Source organism: Acipenser ruthenus, chromosome 15 (assembly GCF_902713425.1).
Source record: "Acipenser ruthenus chromosome 15, fAciRut3.2 maternal haplotype, whole genome shotgun sequence".
NCBI lineage: Eukaryota > Metazoa > Chordata > Actinopteri > Acipenseriformes > Acipenseridae > Acipenser > Acipenser ruthenus.
In genome coordinates, this window is record NC_081203.1 from 18,877,152 (window position 1) to 18,900,208 (window position 23,057).

At 39.5% G+C, this 23,057-nt stretch overlaps 1 protein-coding gene across 22 annotated transcripts in view; it reads right to left on the bottom strand.

Annotated features, from left to right (window-relative positions):
* LOC117422321 (gephyrin) overlaps nucleotides 1–23,057 on the bottom strand; it is a 214,596-nt gene that overhangs the window by 54,971 nt on the left and 136,568 nt on the right. For 7 of the 22 annotated variants that reach the window (XM_058987315.1, XM_058987308.1, XM_058987311.1 and 4 more), the window contains 3 exons: nucleotides 10,744–10,800; nucleotides 4,838–4,912; nucleotides 2,655–2,696 (listed from right to left, as the gene is read on the bottom strand). The exons of 4 other annotated variants lie outside the window; for them this stretch is intronic. In XM_058987315.1, coding sequence (XP_058843298.1) covers nucleotides 2,655–2,696; nucleotides 4,838–4,912; nucleotides 10,744–10,800 — 174 coding nt within the window. The remainder of the gene's footprint in view (nucleotides 1–2,654; nucleotides 2,697–4,837; nucleotides 4,913–10,743; nucleotides 10,801–23,057) is intronic. 11 more of the 22 variants (XM_058987323.1, XM_058987316.1, XM_058987320.1 and 8 more) reach the window with 3 other exon arrangements.

Genomic DNA, 23,057 nt, shown 5'->3' on the forward strand with positions numbered 1-23,057 from the left:
TCAGTAATGAAGGACATGGTTGAAACAAGGTATTGGACTGGAATAGACTGGACTGGACTGGACTGGACTGGACTGGACTGTCACTGATTTGAACACTGCATCTCTTTGTCTCTGTATTAACCCTGCTGGTGTTTTCCCCGAGGGGTGACATTATGAAATCCAATACACAAATATTATCTTCATGAATTCACAAATACACCAAAAAGCATGTTGGTAACATCCAAGTACGTTTTAGCTTATCGAACCAGATTCCAATGATTTTCCTACTATTTGTTGCTTTGTTCAATATCGATATTGTCCAATATAGTTTCTGATGACAGCTTGGCTGACAGGACCCATAACAAAGGCTTTTAAATGAATCTTCTAATATCTTATTAGCATTAGCAACATTTGTTGGCAAGTTTTTTCTTTGTATTTATGAAATTCAAACTGCTGCTTCCTGGTTGCTGTTACTTCCTGTGCTGTAGGTCACAATGTCCGATTGCGTTAAGATCACAGGAATCTGAACTAAAGAACAGGTAGTGATTAGATACCAGAACTCAACAGCATGTTGCTTTGAAAAACTAAAATCAAAGAAATAATGGATCCTTTTTTTTTTAAATAAATTTAGTCGTTGCCAATTATTTTCATTATTTTCTCCCAATTTAGAATGGCCAATTTTTTTTTTTTTAAGCTCAGCTCATCAGGAGTGCGAAGATGAGCACACACTGTCCTCCGAAGCGTGTGCCGTCAGCCGACCGCTTTTTTTTCACTCTGCAGGCCCGCCATATAGACAGCCCAGAGCTACAGCGTCGGAAAACAACGCAGCTCTGGGTGGCTTACAGGCAAGCCCGCAGGCGCCCGGCCAGACTACAGGGGTCGCTGGTGCGCGGTGAGCCGAGGACACCCTGGCCGACCTAACCCTCCCTCCCCCCGGACGACGCTCGGCCAATTGTGCGCCGCCCCCTGAGAGCTCCCGTCCACGGTTGGCTGTGGAATAGCCTGGACTCGAACCGCCGACGTCCAGGCTATAGAGCGCATTTTGCACTCCACGCGGAGCGCCTTTACTGGATGCGCCACTCGGGAGCCCCCTAGAAATAATAGATCTTGAGGTGAACAGTTAGGGTTGTAATGTTGTCAAAGAACAGGGTTTTAAAACCTTGGTTAGCATTCCTTTCAAACGGGGCCAAGTTGTCCCTTCCAGTCCATGTCTTTGTTCTAACCCTGTTCTAGTATGTTTAACAGAACCAATGTAACTTCTATCCAAGCTCTGAAGTGTTGACCTATTTTAACTATAGGTATCCCTGGCCCCTTGTTTAATTTGGGGTGGTTTACGTTCAAGACAGCCAGAAGAATCCCAGGCGTGTGGCTATGAAGTGGTATCAGTTAAAAATACAATGAATGCATTATTTGGACAGCAGCAATAAGACAAATGTCTTTTCCCCCCTACAAGAATAAAATAAAACACAGCTGCCTAAAAAGGTCATTCATCTCCGTATGATGGATAATCAATACTTTAGAAACGTATAAACCGCGTACTACGACCACGGACCGTGGTTTTATTCCAGCTGTCTGTGTGTGGTGACATTAATGATTTTCAAAGAGCTGATTATAGTGCGGCCCTGATATCCACAAGTCTTTATGTCTGAGAGTTTCACAACTGCTCTTGAGTTGCAGGGGCCAAGGACCTTGTAGCCGGGCGAGGACTTTGAATAAGCGGGGCTGCCAGTGTAATTAAACTGGAAAATGGCTTTGAACCAGGCTTCATGGAAATTACACTTTCAACGCAATCTGGAATTAAGACATCTAACAGAAATGGCTGACAACAGCTTTGTAAAGATTAATGCTTTAAGATATAACTGATACAGCAGGCCACTTTACAAAGCCTGACTAGTGAAATGACAAACACGGATAGTTTTTTTCTGAAGAAGTCTGAGAATAGATTCTGCATTATTATTAGCACAGCATGTTCTATTTTTACAGGAAGGTGCTCTTAGAAGGTTGCACATAACCTCATTTATGAACATGCAGCATATTGTATACTTGACATGAGTGTAAGTGGGCTGGTTACATAATGCTTTTAAAGATAAATGGCCTTATCGTTCGTGACGAAGTTATTAGTCATTGGAAAATCAGTGTAAAGATAGCATGAGGTTAAACATTTGTCTACTTGCTTTCTCTGTTTTTATCTCAAAATGAGCAAAAAGCAACTAAGGAGAGCTGAATGATGCAATATTAAGCTTTAGTTGTTCATTACTAATTTTGTAAAATGAATTTTCTTTCTTATGAAATAGTGTAAACTCCAGTTTGGCTTAGTGACCTTGTTAAATTTCTATCTTCAACAGCATGACTTTCAAAATGCCGCTAGGAGCTAGAGGGTAGCTGGTAGATCAAAAACACTCCATCAGCCAATCAGAAAACAGAATCTTGTACCACTGCTCCTCCCAACACCCCTGTGTGATGCCAAAAAGGAATGAACCTGACAGACAAAAATAAATGCAATAAATACAATACAAATCAAATAATGAAAGCCGTTTGTTTTCAGGTTGTTTTTACAGCATGCATAGCGGCCAACAGTACTCTCACGAGTGCACAGTGCAAGGCAGACAGGGTGAGAGAATGAGTGAGACAGTGTGTGGGTGTTGGACAATGCAATAAAACACGTGCAAGTATACCTCAGAAACACTATAGGTGGAGGAGCAGGAAGGGAGCCGAGCCTGGAAGCGCAGTGGGGGGGAAAAGAGAACACTGTTACAAAAAAAAACTAAACCAAAAAGAAAGATGGCGCCTACAGCAGGGTCTCAGAAAGGGTTTCTGCAGGGATATCTCCAGCACGGAGACATTAAGTAGCAGGGGGTTTATTTAGCGGGTTTGTTCAAAAAGGTTCAAGACTGAGTTAAAGGATGTGGTTCTTGAAGAGTCCTCAGATTTAAGACCATGCCAATGTAAGGTGGAAGCCTTGGTGATATTTAATGGGAATTTCCTGGTTGGTGACTGAGATTTTTTTCTTAAACATTGAGACCAGGCCCAGTCATCATTTGAATGGAACGTGCCAGTCAGTGCACCTTCACACTATAGTCTTTAGAGCGAAGAAAATGAGAGCAAGGCTTTACAATCCGTTCGGTTACCTCTTATTAGCACTGGCAACATTTTTCTACTTTTTACCATTGTGTTGAAGCCATGTTGGCACAGAATATGCAAGCAATGCCATAGACTGAAAATTTCAAATGTAGTATCCTAACCATTTCCTGTTCTGTAGGTAACAAGGTCTGATTGGAGCTAGACTGCCGGAGTGAGATTGACCTACAGCACAGGAAGCAGCTGGGTATCAGTGCAATAATAATCTGCTTAATTATTGTTATTATTTTTTGAATGCAGATTTGAACCAAAAAAAGATCAACACAATAAGATGCGGAGGGGGGGCAATGATAATGTTGCTTGTGCTAATAAGAGACTGGATTTTAAAGCATTGGTTAAGACCGCTTTAAATGAATGGTTGTTGTCATGCTCTAGAAATGCAATCTCAGAAGTCGAAAAGGAAAAGGCATTCTGCAAATATTCCAACCATATGAAAAGAAAAACATATATATTGTGATTAAAATGGTGAATTTCTTTCTTAGTCAAGCCTGTTAGTTAGGAGATACTGGAGTCCATTCAATTGATCGGTGGCAGACCTAAATAGTGTTTAAATAACTAACAGTTAACCAACAGCTGCTTTAGTTTATTTCTGCCTGTAAAAATATGAAAACATTCAGTAAAGTTCATATTTCAATTATTTAAATGATGTTGGTATTTAGATTAGCCACTATTTAGATCAATTGAATAGACTGTATTGCTATTTATAGAACTTGTGGGGTTAATGTACCTGATAAAACATGCTACTTTCAAACCTAGCATACCAACTGTAGGTGCAAATGAATTGCATTCATACTCTGGGGGCTAGGGTGCGTCACAATGATGTCATCATCATCTATTTCAATTTCAATGTATGTATTTATAGAGTGCTTTTCATACCACAGTATCTCAAAGCACTTTACATGTATGTTAAAACAGAAATGTCACAAAGGTACTTCATGAAAGGGGCTATAGTACCTCCTATCCCAATCAGAAAGGGCATGCTGTATAAAGAAGATGTTACATGGTTACTGGATAATGCAATGTATCCATCTTGTGAGTTCTCATAAGGAATACATTGTATTATTGTATATTTATATCTGCATGCCTTTTTCAAAACGTATGTATTAGGTGACAGATCTGCAAACAAAATAGAAACATCAGATATAAAGAGTGGCGGTCGCCGGCAATGAGAACAGAAAAGAAATATACCGACATTTTCAAAAGTTTTTTGTTTTGTTTTTTAAATTGGGCAAGAACAATTTCTGAAATGAAAATTAATTAAAAATACCTCCCAATTTTCAAAAAATGAGAGGTTATTTAAAGTTTCCACCTTACAATAAGCAGTGTATTGAAAAACCAGTAACACAGAGGACCCAGTCAGTTCAGCTATTCCTTATTACTTCTGATAAAGATAAACTATCACACTGATTAAAAAAAAAAAGAATAACTGACTTCTGACCATAGCTCGGCTAGAAGTCTTGGGTAGCATTGAGCAGAATTTAGATTTTTTTTAAAGAAACTTTCACATCACACATTTTTGGTGGGGTTTTTGTTTTTTAGTTTTTTGTTGTGGTAAATTACTAACGTCTTCTGCCACATTTAAATGAAACCCCTGCTGGATCCAAAAAAAAGGAAAATATGTGGATGGAAGGACAAACCAGTCAAGATTTGGTATAACCAGCTAGCGAACAAAACAAAAAACGAAGAAAAACAAAATGAAGTTCATCGAGAAAAATCGTACATTTACTCTGAGCGAGCAGCCCCCCTTCACATTGCCTTCTAGGTGATCCCTGAGCTCCTCCAGCTTGCGGTGGAGCTACATGTAGACATCAGAAAACGAATTGAGAAAGCAAGCTGGTCGCATCCTGGTCTTTCAAGTACACAGACAAACATTTCTCACTGCCTTTGACAAACAGATTGATTTAGTAAGACATAAAAAAAAAAAAAAAGCTACTTCTCTGAGGCGTAATGAACATTCATGCGGCTAAAAAAGAGCTACAAGGACATGAAGACTATGGAATGAAGTTTAGGGCACTTCGTTTTTAGAGGGGGGTCTGTTTCAGATTTTATTTTATTTTTCAAAAAGCTGTTAACCTGAATCTGTTTCAGTCTTCACATCAAGGTGGCCTAAATAGAGCCCCAGCCCCTACTGGATATAAGATTGTTTTATATTTCTAAGGGCAGTGTTGCTGGGGGACATGTTAATGGTACACTGTGGTGTACCAGATGTACCTATATATCTGAGATGTGACGACTGAAATAGAAAATGGTATACAGTGAATCTAAACAACAAAAAGAATACATTCGGTAATCCTGATATTGCTCTGTAAAGCCCAGCTTGAAAACAGACAAGAGACGCTAGACATCTGATGACGTTCTGAACACAAAAGGTGGACTGGAGCTTACCTTACACTTTATCAATTTATCAAAAAAAGGGGAGGAAATGAAAGGTTGATTTCTCCTTCCAAATAAAATGCATTGGAAATATTAATACGATATGAAAAGTGTTGTTAAAAAACACGCAGCAAGAAATGAGAAATGGATACCAGACTGAACCCCACAGACAGTGAGGAAAGTGAAGGGGTACATAGCTTCAAAAGTCATTTCAATGTTTTATATGCTTACCTTTACATGCTTACCATTACAAAAAAAAAAACCCAAAAGAGACTGTGACCATACTTTAGTCTATTAGACATTTTCTTTGTGTGTCGAAATATTTTGTTATTACACTAAGCCCAGAACACAATGTTTTTTATAGGCCAGTCACAGTGGAGTTCAAAATGTCACAGGCACACATGATTTTTCCCCTGGAATAAGGAAATAAGAAACCAAACTGGAAGAACTCTCCAAGTAAAACCAATTTGAGACGGGTAAAAAGAAAAATGAATAAAACTCAATATAACTTGGAATCAAGACAAGGTAAGATATATTCAAAAACAAATATTAAAATAACAATTGAAGCTAATTAAAGCCCTTTTTTATTCCAATGCAGTTACATTGCGTGAACTGAGGCTCTAAACATTACAGAAATAACGTGAAATAAAAAAAAATACAACTAAAAAGTCAAAAGAAACCAGAGCTGCTGCTGGAATGCTAGCGGGTGAGAAGATGTTTAGAACACAGAACAACAGCCAGGGTAAATGATGAATGCAACACAGACAAAACAAAGAAATATTAGCGTCATCTTCACGAAACGTCAAAAGTCAAAAACAGGAAAAAATGGGGATGATTGCAGCTGGGCTATAATGATACAGGCTTTGTGCCTAAAATTTCACAAATAATGGGCAGTCATTTTCTTGTTTACTACTGAAGCTAGTACAGCTTTCTACAGCAACATTGCTATATTACTCTCCTCCCAAACTGGAAGATGTGGAAATGTGGAAAAAACAGAAATTGACCTGTTTGCATGAAGTCTGTGGACAACGCAATGGGCCACGATAAAGCAAAGGCATGATTTTATTGAAATCTAAATGCACAACCAACATGAAGTACATGAATATACTGTGGGTATCGAGGTAAAGATAACATCCAAAATACAGGTGGACTGTGCCTCTAAATACAGCACTTGACATGTGACCATTCTCTCCTGATCCAGTCACAGTACAATGATATCTCCAAATATATGGGACATAACGGAATGCTGGGTAAAATGGGGCAGCATTGCAATGTACAGTCAGCCACACATCACTGCTGGCTACAACTTGTTCCAGTCAAGCCTAAAGGGCTATGCACACCGAACGCGAGTGAAGCGAGCAAGTGAATAAAAAATAATTAAACCTATTGATTTAAATGGAGCAATGCACACCGTAGCCGTAGAGAGTGGCTAGAACAAAGTGAGCGAATTTAGAAATACATTTGGACCAATCAGAAATAAAGCAAAGGTAGTGGCTGTCAGACTGTCACTGTCTCGCTCACGCAGAGATTATCACAGAAATACAAAAAATGGATGTAATTAAGAATGTAATTATTAAAGTCGAAAAATATAATGTTCTCTATGATGCCAGTGTCAGTGGTTATAAAGACAATAAAAAGAAGTACGCCACATGGCAAGAAATAGCAGAACATTTGAAAATTGATGGTATGTCTATCTCTCTTTATTTCACCTTAATTTTAGTCAAAGTGATGGGAAGCACCACACACTGGTTTCGTATTTCTGTAAAATTATGCTTCTTTGTTTTAATAATATTGACCAATAATAATAATAATCACATTCACACAATAACTGAGAACATTTTATAAATTGAAAATCAATAAAAGTATATTATATTAAACTAATTTCTTCAGTATTTCCAAATAAATGTGTAGATGTATTCTTTTTGAATAATTTATATGTTAAACCAGATCACATATAAACAGTCTGTTAAATTTACTTTTTTGAGTGTGTTGTGTTTTATTTCATCTCCACAAAAGAAGCAAAAGGAGACAGTATTTACTTTTCATGACTAGCTACAGTTTTCGTCTTTTTTTATGTACTTGTGTTGTATTCGTGTCGTTCGCTTCGCTCCCGGTGTGCATACTTTATTCGCCTCGAATTCACTTGGTCATGTCCGGTGTCCATAGCCCTTAAGACCCTGTCCACGCTACATAACCAATCTCAAAAACGTTTTAATTAATCCAGCTCACAGCGTCCACACTAAAGTACTTTTTCATGTTCAGTGAAACGCTTAATGCGTACAAACACTATTCAAATAGTCCGGTTACAGTTCTCATCAGCGCAATGGACTGTGGGACTTAGTACGATAGTATCCCACAATGCACTGTCTGGTTATAACCTTGCAAACATGGAGCCCGTGCCCACGGCAGACACAGCGCTTCTTAACATAAACGTTATGGTTTCCTTTCTTAAACACGGTACATTTTATCATAAGGTGTGAGTTTCATTTTGAACTGTGAACTGTGAACTTCTTGACCGATTTCACTGCTTCAGATATCAATGTGCCTTGATTTCGACATCTGATCATGTCGTTCCATGATCCACCATTTTACAACAAGTCTCAGAAATTGTATACGGTACAGCAGTATTGATAGTCATTCTCAACTCCTTCAGGCGTCTGTTCTGAGTACTGTGTTTGTAACGTCCATGCATCAAAACATATCAGAAAGCATTTTGAGATATTGGAGGATACACAAAAAATGTAGTTCGGTATTACAGTGTCCACACTTCTGACAAACCGCCTACCTGATGCGATCTAATTTAGAACCCTGAGGTGGTCTCCAGTCCATTTCTCGAGTACGGTATTAAACCATGCGTAATGTGGACGCTAACTGTATTTAGCACTTTTAAACCGGTTTAAAGGCAACTAATACGGTTTAAAGGCATAGTGTGGACAGGACCTAAGAAAAAGCACTTGTTGGTTTCATTGCGTTTGTTTGGATTTTTCTAGCCGTTTGATAAATGTAAATGACAAAATCATGGCGTGTGACACAATGCAATGCTGTCTGCAGTGACGAGTTGGTTTCATTTGTAGAAAATGAAGATTCAGCTATATGTTGCGGGGAGCAGGCTATAGGACTTATTTAGAGGGTAGCTCTGCACAGAGTGTCTCCATGTCTCTCTTTGTTTCTTACTGAACAGAGTTACCAATCAAACTATTTTAATTTCTATAGCATTGCAGGATACTTATATACAAAAATATAACAAACTAAAAAAAAACACAAATAAAAACAGCTCTAAACTGCTCATTAGTAAAAAGCCAAATAAAAAGCCAAATAGATTTATAAATATGAATCAACTCAACATTCGGAATAACTTCAAATAGACCAAACCATGAATTTGCCTTGAAAGGGAGGAGCTTTAAAAGCAACACGATGCTGCAGCCAATGCAGCAACCTCAAAACTGGGGCAATGTGACGGGGAGACTTGGTGTGAGTAAGTAATATAAGAGTACAATATGTAAACTGATAAAGAATATCAGGTGTTTGAAATGCAGCTGGTATATAAATATTTCCACATAGGATGTATGAGGCTCCACTTGGTTCACTGACTCTATTAGCACATTATTATTATTTTAAGAACTATATGCTCATTGCTAACCATACTGTTTTTTTTTTCACAATTTCACCAAATTGGCAGTTTTTTAAATTGTGTTGAACAGTTAAAAACCATAAAGATAGGACTATCAGGGTTTGTTTCCAGAGAGCTGCTCTCTCATTGCTTCCCTCCCTATCAGGGTTTGTTTCCAGAGAGCTGCTCTCTCATTGCTTCCCTCCCGATCAGGGTTTGTTTCCAGAGAGCTGCTCTCTCATTGCCTCCCTCCCTATCAGGGTTTGTTTCCAGAGAGCTGCTCTATCATTGCCTCCCTCCCTATCAGGGTTTGTTTCCAGAGAGCTGCTCTCTCATTGCCTCCCACCCTATCAGGGTTTGTTTCCAGAGAGCTGCTCTATCATTGCCTCCCTCCCTATCAGGGTTTGTTTCCAGAGAGCTGCTCTCTCATTGCCTCCCACCCTATCAGGGTTTGTTTCCAGAGAGCTGCCATCACATTGCTTCCCTCCCTATCAGGGTTTGTTTCCAGAGAGCTGCTCTATCATTGCCTCCCTCCCTATCAGGGTTTGTTTCCAGAGAGCTGCTCTCTCATTGCCTCCCTCCCTATCAGGGTTTGTTTCCAGAGAGCTGCCATCACATTGCCTCCCTCCCTATCAGGGTTTGTTTCCAGAGAGCTGCCATCACATTGCTTCCCTCCCTATCAGGGTTTGTTTCCAGAGAGCTGCCATCACATTGCTTCCCTCCCTATCAGGGTTTCTTTCCAGAGAGCTGCTCTGACATGGCTTCCCTCCCTATCCTTCGTATATTACGGGTTTGTTTCATGTTGGTTGTGCATTTAAAAGATCATGCCGGGGTTTGGCATGAACACAGTGCTTTGACACGGCTGTTTCCGTTGGGTGAAACACCTTTATTTAGTTTGGCACCACTTTTGTCCTAGTGGGGAGGACTAAATATGGCGTATATGACAAAGGTCCTTTGTCAGGGGGTTGTAATGTGCATTGTCAGGCTAACACAAGTGTTTGGCATTTCTGCTCTAGCAGCTATGGCTTTTAGGGCGTTCCCCTAGTCTAGAAAGTTAATTAACTAGCGTTATTCAGAGTTGAAAAATGCTGGTTGTAAAGCGCTGCTGAATAAGACTTAATACACCCCTTAGGTGCTGTAACAGATCTATATTTTACTTGATGAAATACTAAATGTTTTTTTAATAACGTAAAAAAAGGCATACATTTGTTATAACTATCCTGAGAGCATATTACATATACATACATATACACACACACACACGGCCTCCAAATAACATATAATTGAGCAATTGCAACATCAACCTGCTGAATAAGACAGTCATACGCAAAAATGGGATGGCAGTGCTTTAAGCATTCTATCTGTAGCAAAGAAACAAATGCATGTGCATTAGCAGTGCATCATACAGTAGCTAAAGACTGCATTATCTTACAACTACTCCATCTGTCAGTGGAGGTGCTCTGAATTAGTGAACGCTCCACCTCGTGATCTGCTCCAGCCCAACGAACCAATGTGGTGATGAAACGCAAGCTTGCCGATGGGACACTCATGAGTGTGCAGAATGGGGCGGAGATGGGGAACACAGAAGAAGCTGCGCTGGAAGTATTGGCAAAGAATTTAAAGAATTTTGTAAACATATTTACTTTGAGGGATCCGACTCTATTAGCAACTCCTTTGATTTCGTCCGGCAGTCTAATTTGCTACAATTGGGGGAGGAGAGGAGGGAGGGGGAGGAGATGAGGGAGGGGGAGGAGGGGGGGCAGCAGAAGACAGAAAAATAAAAGAAAAAGTGAACTAAGAGAGATCCAACATTAAGTCAGCAAGGCATGCATTAGACCAGAGCAGTCCTTGCGAGAGCTACAGCCCAGTGGCACAGTATACCTCTAGCGGCTAGCGATGGGCGACTCCCCAGTTTTATTACATGCACATACTGTATACCCCGGCAAGGACTCGGGTTGAAATAGAGTTGTCGGGCTCCTTTTAATTTCCAAAATGTTTAAACTAACACATTTGGAATATGAGTAACCACTCATCCCATATTATGAAGCACTCCAATAGATTTTAAAATAAATTACCAGAATATTAATGAGTATAAGACGATATCTATACTGATATATGGTATAAACTATGAATAAATACTGAATATTAAGTAAATAACTTTACATAGTATAGTTACTACTGCATAAACACAAAAGCAAAATCTAAATTTCACGTGCATACTTCTGATAAAGATTAGACAAAATTGTGATTGTTTAGCATTTGGATAACATTTAAACTCTTAACACCCCTCGTTTGTGGGGTGTCCCTATTCTAATCGTGCCTTCCCTTTAAGCAAAATAATGCAATTCCCATAAAATGCAAGGCAAGTACAACATGTCCGTCGGTGCAGTGCATCATGTAAAAACTCACTGGGTATTGCAGCTGCAGTGTCTCCTGTTCAATTAGACACTAACATATTATTGCTAAGGATGTATTTTTTTTTTTCATGATTATCACGTATTTTATGATTTCTGTGAAATTTACCATTAGCCGTGTAATATGTAGTTCCCCATGAAAATTCCCATTTCTTATAGTGTAAATATATATATATATATATTTTGTATTACTTACAAATAAATACAGCAAGCGTTTGCCTTATTGACTGACGCACTACCTGTTACACTGCATTTAGGAACCTGGCAGCCAGTCTGTTTTGCTTCTGGTAAGGTGATTGAACACACTGCATAGAGCTGCATGACTTCTTTAAAATGAAAAAGACACCAGCTGCATCAACGATCAGAAATATTTCTGCTAAAGATCGCTCTGTCCACTACATGTTCATTATTTATCTATGTTTTTATTTTGTTTGATAATTCACTGACGGTGAAAATAGAATGTCTTTAAAAGGTGGACATACAAAAGGAAATATTCTACAATTTAGCATTTACTGCTTTCCAGGTAAGCATTTAAATATTTAAGAATACTTATTGTATAATAATTCTAGAGAAATTGATCAATTTTGAATGTGACAATGCTATTTTTTCTGCTTTGACATATGTTTAATTGTTAAATATCTTGAAATACCTATTTTTGAAATAATATATATTTTTTTCTTTTTACAAAGATAGCATTTTAAATAGGTATATAAGAGATGAATAATCTTAAATATGGGAAGTGTGTGTGTTTTTGAATGAATTAATGTATGACGTGTTTTTTTGGAAAAGTCTGGGGAAAAAAACTAGAACGATAGGTGATCAAAAGAAAAATGTAAAAACACAGGAATTGCTTAAAACTCCAGCATTTATGAGTCAATTTCTGCTTTGACTACCGAGTTTCTTCATGTCTACCTGGTCAGATGTCCCCTTTTCTTTTTTCTTTTTTCTTTTTATAAAAAAACTAGTAATCACCAATTGATTTTACCCCATTTTTTTTCTCCAAATGTGAAATATCCAATTGTATTTTTAAGCTCAGCTCACCGCTACCACCCCTGCGCTGACTTGGAAGTGGCGAAGACGAACACACGCTGTCCTCCGAAGCGTGGGCTGTCAGCCGACCGCTTTTTTTAACTCTGTAGGCCCACCATGCAACCAACCCAGAGCTACAGCGTCGGAGGACAACACAGCTCTGGGCAAGCCCGCAGGCGCCCGGCCAGTCTGTAGGGGTCGCTGGTACGCGGTGAGCCGAGGACACCCTGGCCGACCTAAGCCCTCCCTTTGCGATAATTTTATTATGGGAAACATCTATAAGGGCTTGGCCAGCACTCCCAGGCCCCATCCCATAATTCCTTCTCTGGAGGGAGAGGAACGGGGAGGATTATGTAATTGTTTGGGTACAGGGTACAGTTTGATTGAAACAGTCTGTTCACTTAACATAAAGTCAGGCTATCATTAGAAAATGTTTTACCTCTGTGCTACATTTAATCTTGAAAGCAGCATCGCCCATGGCTAACTAGTGTTCTTTTTACAATAAACTGCATTGTATTTGATTTTTTTTTTAGGATAGTAACCTCATAGTTAACATTTTCAGTGATGCGTGTGTGAGTTTCCTAAGCCTTACCAGAATATCACGACAGAGCAGCAGCTTAGTCACAGTGTGTATTTAAAACCCATTTGCTGTTTGCGCCACAGATCAGTCTCTGCTCTGGCCGTGACGATCAGATCAAATTGACAAGCTGTCTATCTCTGTGTCTGTCTGAATCGAATCAATAGTTGATAGATTAATCTGTAGGATTGATCTTCTTTTTTCATGCAGCCGTAGTGGGGTGCAACACTTAAGTCAGAAGTAAAAGGGTAACTTAAGTGCAAAAAGTTTGAAATCCGCAGTGCTGAGATAACTGTTACAGGTATACAGGCTGCGATTTGATGGGGGGGATGGGAGGGATTTCCCCTGGCTCTGCACTTTCATCTGCTGATCACTAACTTATACAAAGGTAAGAACGCTTCATTATGTCTATTTTTACTGTCACGATGGTCGTGTGGTGTGGAGGGACACGTGTATTATATGATAATATATATGATCAGCATCCCGCTGAACAGTTTCCAAATGTTGACAAGTATGACTGTATCCATAAAAAATAACTGCGTTTACCCTGAATGATGGCAGATTAGCAAATGTGTGATTCCTAAAGATTTTTTAGCAGTTGATTCAGTATAATAAATAAGTAACTTAGTGATTCTCTTAACTGTTTAAATTGTGTACTGCAGATGTATCAAGGCTTGCCATGATGTTTTGTTGTTTGTCTATTTTATCCCCCCCACTGGAAATTTGATAAATCGCACCCTGCAGGTATATATTAGCACAGATTTCATCATTATATATTTGAGCATCGTGGTACCTAAGACACTACATTGATATTTTCAGATATACTTTACTGGTAGCAGTCCATCAGCAATCATTGTGCCTGGCCTCTAACACCATTTCAAATGTATTGTAAATAAGTTTTAAGCAAGTAATGATACATGACAGATACCTATAATTACAACCAGACCTTAAACATCATCATTCACTGCTCATAAATCAGATTTCTCATTACAGTGAACTATGACTGCAGAAATCAGGAGAGGACTGTTTGCTAGTGCTTTAAATCATATCTTTAAGGTAAGAACCCCCACAGAAATGCGTTTGAAACAGACTGTATGTCTAAAGTGTTACTATACACTGTAGTTTGTGAGGTACAGAATTCCACTTCCTGCATGAAAAAGAAGAATGTAAAAACACACTATAAAATACAAAATGCACTGTTCTCTAGCTAACATAGTGAATTATTATTGCTTGCACATTTCAAGGTACACATATATAGTGATGCAAAGACACACTACACTACATAAGCTTAGCATCATTTTCTGTGAATTGGTCCAGGTGGATTTTATCCCAGCAAACCATACACTGTAAAGGTTACTGCCATACTGATGGCCTGGCAGGGCTAGTTTATTATATTTGTTACCAGTGTAACAGAGTATAATCCAAGGTTTTCAAATTCATTTCCAGCCATTATTCAGCTTCAGGGTCCTTCTCCATGTCCCCTAACTGAATTACCAGTGCGGTACACATAGTATAAATCACTTAGCAAGAAAAACCTGATAAGGAGAAAGGCAACCACAAGTTCCTACCCAATGTTTCCTTTAAATACATAGAAAATAGAAACTATTACCCCAAAACAATCTGGTTTCTCTAACACACAAGAGTATCTAAATAATTACAATTTACAAGAGAATTACGAATTTTTAGTCACATCAAGGTACTTTTGGCTGATATTACTGATAAGATTTATTTTCAACAGGCAAACCATACCTTATAATGTACTACGTGTCCTGTAACTAAAAGCTAACCCCCACTACCCCTTGCTGACATGGTAACACCACTTACTAAGCTGTTGCCAAGTCATACTAAAATAACAAACAGCTGCATTCATGTGTAGGGCTTGCACTGTGACCAGTCTTTCTAAATGTGTTCACTAACTCCAGTAAACTAACTGGAAGACACGGACTGACTGTTCCACAATCAGAAAGCAGCACAATCTAAGGGCCAGTTTACCAGTGAAATTGTGTCATTCAACTCTAACCGTTGCTATAAGCGCCTTATTATAAATCAATAATAATCAAACAGAAACAAAGCCAGGATTATTTGACATGCGTCAGGACTGTATATAACTCTTCAGATTTGATTCTAATTTGCTATGAGACACACAACAGAACAGAAACACTGGATGCTGTAGCCAAACTGGGAGCATTTTAATGAAGCCACCATGATATCTAAGAAAAGAAAAACATTTCCAAACCAAGACCAATGACATCACGAAATCAAGGATGATGAACTTGGAATGTTTTATTATAATTTAGATAGGGAGCAAATGATCAGACATAAAAACAACCTGGAGCCTAATACACATTTCCAGGAATGTCTGGGAAGAAAAAATACTGTTCTTGTGTAGATCTAGAGTTTGTGTGAGCTACGTACGGTGGGAGATTTTGGTGAGGAATTCAGGTTGACTACTGGAGATGGAGGAAAAGGCAATTAATGCCTCTGGACTGTAGTATCCTGGAGAGAGTGCACCTCTATCCTGCCCTGAACAACCCCACAGGACAGACAACTGAATTAGCCCACTTGATTTTTCAAAGACTAGCAAAACCTTGCACATCACCAACCTGTGCTAATTAAAGCGCCCGAGAAACCCCAACTTTCTACTAACAATTTAGTAATAACAAAAAATGTCTTTCGCACCATTGCGGTTTAAAATCCAAATCAGCATTCCCATTGCAAGTGACTTGCTCTGCTGAGCTACATGTCCTTTCACAAAGCTGCTTCCCCACCACAGCAAATCCCATTGGCAGAGAGATCTCAGAACGGCAAGCAGACATTTACTTACTGAAACCTTGCTCAGCACGGACGATGGCCGCAAATCCTGGACTATTCCACTCAGATCTCTTTAGGACTAGTGAATGTCACATTGTGAAGGACGGCCTGTGGCTGGCACTTGTCGAAGCTAAACAGTGCTCACATTGGTGACATCCTGTAAATCTTTCAAGCACACGGCCTCAACGAATCCAACAGCATTGTAGCGGCTGTGCTGTGTTCCGTAACGAACTTGGAAATGGTTTGAGACACAAACAGTCATGGATACATTCCTTCAGGAGGAACAGAAGCATAATCTGTCACGTTGTAAGTGAACCTGCCTAGAGTGCCAACAAACAACAACCTTGCCACCTTTTAGCTGTGAAATGTATGAAAAATGTAAGAGGGAAGAATAACTTACCATGGCTTCCTTGATTCTGAAATGCATGTACAGTACTCTCCTCTCCACTCACTCACTCACTCTCTCTCTCTAACACACACACTCAGAATGTAATCACCCAGAGCTAATTTTGGAATATTCTGTATAAATGTGAATCATGCATGCATCACTGGAACCTACACATGTGTGAAGATGCACACGCAACAGCACCCTCCCGACTGTGCCATTAACAGACTAAATAAAAAAGGGACATTGGCAATGGAAAGAAACAAGTATCTGATTGTGTAGCAGAGTCTGTACCAACCCAAACTGGTTTCTCCTTGAGTTTGCCTGTGTGTGCAGTGCTGGCTGAGAATCAGTATTAGGATTCATATTATACAGAGACAGCTAAAACATTCCTCTGAGTCACCTACTTGTGTGTGACTTTGTCTTTTATTTAGGCCATCACAAACAAGTACGTCAACACAAGCCTCTGACAGTGTATATGCAGGCATACAGACAGCCTAAATATATACCCAGATACTGAAAGCAATGTTCCTCACAATTGCATAAGCGGGTCTCTAATATACTGGTATGTAAAATTCTTAAGTATGACATATGTATATACTGTACCCTCAAGGGTATAAAAAAACATTTTGTTTTGCTGTTACCCATCCACGCCATCATTTAAACCCCTAACCAAATCCTTCATGCACTCTAACATATATATGTATTCATTACAAAAAAAACATTGTTAAAAATAGCTATGGTTTAAGCTTGAGGTTCAGGAAATTCCTTCAAAAATGACAATTAAATGAACTTCAGTTGTGCATTTTCACTGCTCCCCCAATCATCTTCTGCTGTTGAACGTTGTTAGTGTCATTTATTAAGGGTTGGTTTTAAAATGGATTTTGCTCCCTCATTAGCTTCAGTAACATTTCCATGAACACGACTCCACAGTGACAGGGATACAGGGGAGACGCCTGGGTATTTAACTGTAGTATATCTTGAGAATCACTCATTCAGTTGTGATGAAGCTTGGTATGGGCATTCATTAGCATGAGTGCTTGGGGGGGGGGGGGGGGGGGGGTGCTGTCATTGTGACCTAATTTTGGCCTCTGATTAGCTGGGCTAATGAAGGCTACAGAAACATTTGTCCAAACGTTATTAAACTTTGCACAGACATTTGTTACAAGATTTGTTGTATACTGTGTGAGTGTAGCTCATGCCGACACACTCCTGACTGTCTGACATATTAAAGGCTGTATTTTGGGAACCGCTTGCCTCAGCTTGATTAATCTCTGCATCGACTTTTATTACAGCAATTTATTCCACATAATTTGAATTTAGCTTACAGTAATTCTAAAGCACATAGGAAAATAACTCGGAAAAGACCGCTACCTTGGTGGCGAGTACCATAGCTGTAGCTAGTAGTTTTTTCTCCAGGTCTGCTGAAAAATGACATTAGAATTTGCATTGTACACAGGGGGAACGTTAACGTTTTGACCCCTCTTTAATCTTTTGTAATACTAATCATATTGAAAGACTGTTTAAAGGTTCAAAGAATTACAAAGTGTTTATGTTCCAAAGGACATCACTCTACCCCCTACCTTTGCCGAGATCTTCATGGTTGAAAAACCGGAGTTTAACATGGAAATGAAGTTTGAAACCATAACTATCGTGCTGCTATAAAATATATGTACCACATATTTGTTTATGTTTATCTACTTCATTAAAATAAAAAAAGTTCCTGGTTTTCAGTCTGTTTTCTGGGGTACACCGCTCACAAAAGGCTACTGTTGATTTAAAAATAAAAGGGTAACATGTTATATAAAGGTATGGCTTATTAATGTTTTATAAATATATAATATATGCTTAATAACTATGTAATAGAGTGTTAATAAAGCATTATAGATGGGTTATAACCATGCACTAGCCATAGACAGAATTATGTTTAAATATCCTAAAGTACAATAGGTGGCTAAAAACTGTCCCCTTTATAAAACTAATTCTGTCTAGGGCTATTGCATGGTTATAAACCATCTATAACACTGTATTACCACTCTATAACACTGTTATTAAGTATATATTATATATTTATAAAACGCTTATAAAACATTAATAAACAACACCTTAATAAAGTGTTACCAATAAAAGGTTAGTTAGAAGTTAGTGTTCTCATGCATCCGTCAGTATAAATAATTATTGTGATTCTGAACTCTGTTGTAGATTTCAACAAAGATATTTTATTCAATACAGTCAAACAGTTGGGTATTCCACTGTCCCTAAGCACAGGTCATAACAGAATCCACAAGACAATACAATGTTGGGATTTAGTATAGCTTCTCTTAGACATCACCCCTTATTCCTTTTTTCTTTTTTTTTTTTTTTTTATTTAGTAGTCGCCAATTAATTTTTCCCCATTTTTCTCACATATCTGGAATGTCCAATTGTATTTTAGGCTCAGATCACCGCTACCACCCCTGGAGCGGCGAAGACAAACACACACTGTCCTCCGAAGCGTGTGCCGTCAGCCGACCGCTTCTTTTCACTCTGCACGCCCGCCATGCAGCCAACCCAGAGCTACAGCGTCGGAGGACAACGCAGCTCTGGGCTCCTTACAGGAAAACCTGCAGGCGCCCGGCCAGTCTACAGGGGTCGCTGGTGCGCAGTGAGCCGAGGACACCCTGGCCGACCTAAGCCCCTCTATCACCCCTATCAGAATATCATCGACCACGTGGGTCCACTTTCGTTTTATTACCTTAAGTGATTGTAACATCAAAGCCTGTTTGATGTTCCACTCAGGAAACCCTGATGTTATAAAGATAAGGAAGGAAGGAGATTGTTTAAGCTTTCGAAGGTTTTAGCCCCCAAAGTGTTCTCTCTGACAAAGCACAGGGTCCCCTTTTAAATTGCCATTTGGAGCACTTTAAAGGTCTTCCTGCTCTTTGAACTAACTAAATGAAACCCAAATACTAACAAATCTAAAACGAATCTTTTAAATTATAATGCATGTTTCTCCAACAGCTACTTATTTGATCTTTTTGGTAAGAAACTATATTGGCGCAATAACTGAAGATAAAGCAATCTGTATTGGAAGCCACACAGTTATTATTAATGGATATTTAAGAGTCAATCATTGACATAAAAGATGTTATTATGTTGTTTTCTTTCTGATTTAGTTCCTGAGAAGAATAGTCGCCACAGTTTTTATTACCGAGGTGTACTTGCTTTTGCCGCTAATGCAAAGCTTGTTCTAACGTGGTCTTTATTATGCTAGCAGAGACCCACCCTTACTGTATTGTCATATTTGCTACATTTTCTTTAAATTCTCAAATTAATAATCTATACCTGAGTAGTAAAAAGAGACCCGGTTCGGGTCGGGCCATTTAAAACCCGACAGGTACCCAGGTTTTCGGGTACCCATGCCGATCTCTAGTGTACAGTACCCAGGGGCACCTCAACTATTGTTCCATTTCAGTGGAGGTCCAAAGCTGGGGAAAGCTCCAGGAATGAGAGACTGAGATGGACTGGTGAGAACACATTTCTTTGCTAAGTCTCTTTTTATAAATTATGTACAAACCATTGCTACACAGAGGCACTTAATAAAATTGGCTTTATGCCTGAAAAGAACCTTGACGAATCTTTAAAGATACTTCAGAAACAGGAACTGCAAATTATGTCTGTGATTTTAATTATTGCCGGCATTGGTCACAATGCAATAAATTACACCAACCTCGACTTCCTTTCCCAGTGTGATACAAATATCTCTGTTTCGGAGCCTACAAGCTCACACACACTACCTCACCCATATGTTCCTCTAATTAAAATCACTGCTTTCAATTTCCTACAATCTCACTACATGAGGAAAAAGAAACGCAGTACAGTAAGTGACATGCATAAAAAACTAGTCTCAGGGAATTACAGCTTTAGCCTTAACAGTTTCAAAGAAGAAAAAAAAGCGTGACTAGTTTTATGAAAATGAAATCAATATACCTCCAGTATGCTGGCCAGATTGAAATCGCAGGGGGATAATTTTCTTTGTACACTCCGGTCGCGATTATTTATCAACAGTCTAATTGCTAAATCAAATACTGGGACACAGGCTACAACAACAAAGCTAATTTATAGGGAAGCTTACAACAGGCTCCGTCAGTCTTTCCATTAACCTTGCAGATCAATTTAATAGCATATCTCTTACCCCACATCCCATCTCATCCCTCAAGACCAAATTACTACTTTCAAAGAATATTCTCACTGTAACGATGTTCCGAGATAGGTTCTTGTACCATGAACACATTCCAATCAGATCCCAAATGGAACAATACTTTTAAATTGCATTTTTATGCAACTATTCATACATGTGGTGAGCCTGTGCTGCTTACAAGGGTTTTCAGGGATTATTAAATTGGAAACAGAGGACCGGAATGTATTATTTGATGCCTTTCACTCTTTGTTAGCAGCAGGAGCTGCAAAGCAGAAGCAGCTCCACAGGAGAGTGCTACATGCTTTTGGTTATGTGATACAGTAGGTTTTATGTCGGTTGTCTTACATTTAATTGCATAGGGGTGGTGCGTGAGAGAGTTATGAATTTATGTAGGAGGGGCAATGCGCTGCACCTGTATAACAGGAACACAAATCATAAAACCTTCTCGCAATGGCAATTTACTGTAAAAAGAGAACAAACAACAATAGATGGACAGACTTAAGCTGGAGTCAGTTTAGAGTTTACAAAATGTGTGTGACAGGGCTGGCTACAGTTAGGCCACAGCTCTGCAAAAGCACTCCTCAGTTCTGACCTGAACACTCCCTGTCTGCCATTCAGTTCTGGGCTTCTCTCCAAGCAGCGGCTGGCAGTTGTGTGGTGTGTGTCACCAGTCCACTGGGGGAAAAGCTGAAACCATCAAACTTGTGTATGACCTGATTGAAGATTTGAATGTACCCCTCCAGCAGTGAAAGAAACTGAAAGGCTCTAGAGACTCAGTCCTCTGCACCGCTCAGCCCTCTCATTTTTAGTGGCTCTGCTTTGCATATTGTAAACTCAAAGAGTCACAGAGGTGGAATCATTCATCATAGGCCCCAGAGGGAAAAACGTGACCCAAACAGCTCCCGTCAAGAAGACCAGAGCTTACTAGAAAACACTGAACTGGCTCTGAGGCTTTGAGAAGATGAACTAGTTTTTCTTTTCTTTTTTTCCTGGATCCTCCTTGTTTTTGAGGTATGCAAAGAAACCCTGGGTTTGAATCAATGCTTGAATTCTTGGATAACACACACTGTAACACCATCTCTATTTTTTAATGATCTGAGCAGCGGTGGATCTAAATATTTAGCCTTTATTTTAGCCTCGGATTTTAGCCAGTTATGTTCCATCACCGCAGCAATTCCCCACACAGCTCAAGAGAAGTGAAGGTTCAGTGGGTTCCTCTGATCCCATGACCATGCTAATTTTCTCTTTTACACCCAAGAGCTTGACAACGGATGTCAGCAGCAAAGGCCATCCATGCAGGTGTCCGCTGAGCTCACCGGGCACCTGGCCCGTAGGGTCAGCTGTAGTGATGTGAAACAGTCTTTGCCCGAAGTGCCTCCCTAACCTGTGGGAGCGACAGAGCCAATACAACGCTCCCCCAGAAACCCCAGCAGAGACCGGAGACTTCACACAGCCAGGACGCCAACCTGCCCTCTCAGGGACCCAAGGTGATTCCTATTTAACAGAATTTTTAGATGATGAAAATAAGACACCACTATATCAATTTGTATACATTATCACAATTGGTTAAGCAGTTCTCTAGAAATATGTCAAAATGTAACTATAATATACATATGTACTGTATAAATTTACAGGTAGTGGACAACAAAATGGAAACACCAATGTAAAGTCACTTAATAGGGTGTTGGGCCACTATGGTATCCCGCTCTGTGGAGTTCTCGGCGGACCGTTTTTGATGAAACTGGCTGCTCTCGCCCCAGGTTGAAATTTGCAGTCAATTGATCTGCAGTTGCTCGTCTGTTTTGCCTTGCACTTTGAATTAATGCACGGATATCATGATCCTGGAGTATGCCAAACGCGCACCAACAATCACCCCTCTTTCAAAGTCACTGAGGTCTCCTCTTGCAGCCATGCTAGCCATAATTATAGGCAACCAGGCCTGTCCAGCATCTTTATACATGATCCTAAGCATGCTGGGATGTTATTTGCTTAATTAACGCATGAGCCACACCTGTGTGGAAGCCCTTGCTTTCAATGTACTTGGTGTCCCTGTGGCAATGTGCCCCGTCCCTGTGTGCATTTGTATGTTGCGTGCGTGTGTAAATGTTGGTGTATAGTCATTGGTACACGGGATATAAACAGGTCTGTGTTTCACGTGTATTTAAAAAAGGTAGATTTGTATTTAGGCACGAGGAGGGCACAAATCACTTCACGTGCTGGTTAAATGTAATATGTGAGCACGGGGTTGCACAGAATTAATTCACGTGCTGGGATTCAAGTGAATAATTAATTAGTAATTGAATCCCAGCACAACAGTATATATAGAGACACGTTTCTTTCACTCGTGGTTGGGTGTTCGAGAGTGGAGAACGGGAGAGAGAGAGAGAGAGAGAGAGAGAGAGAGAGAGAGAGAGAGAGAGAGAGAGGAGTTAAAATAAATAAAGATCGTAAATATAAGTGTTTGTACTCACCGTGTTTGTTTGTCTCTCCATGCACCGTTTGTTAAGTGTTTAGTACGTTTTGTTTGTCTATTTATTTTGGCGCAAGTGCCGTGTCCTGTT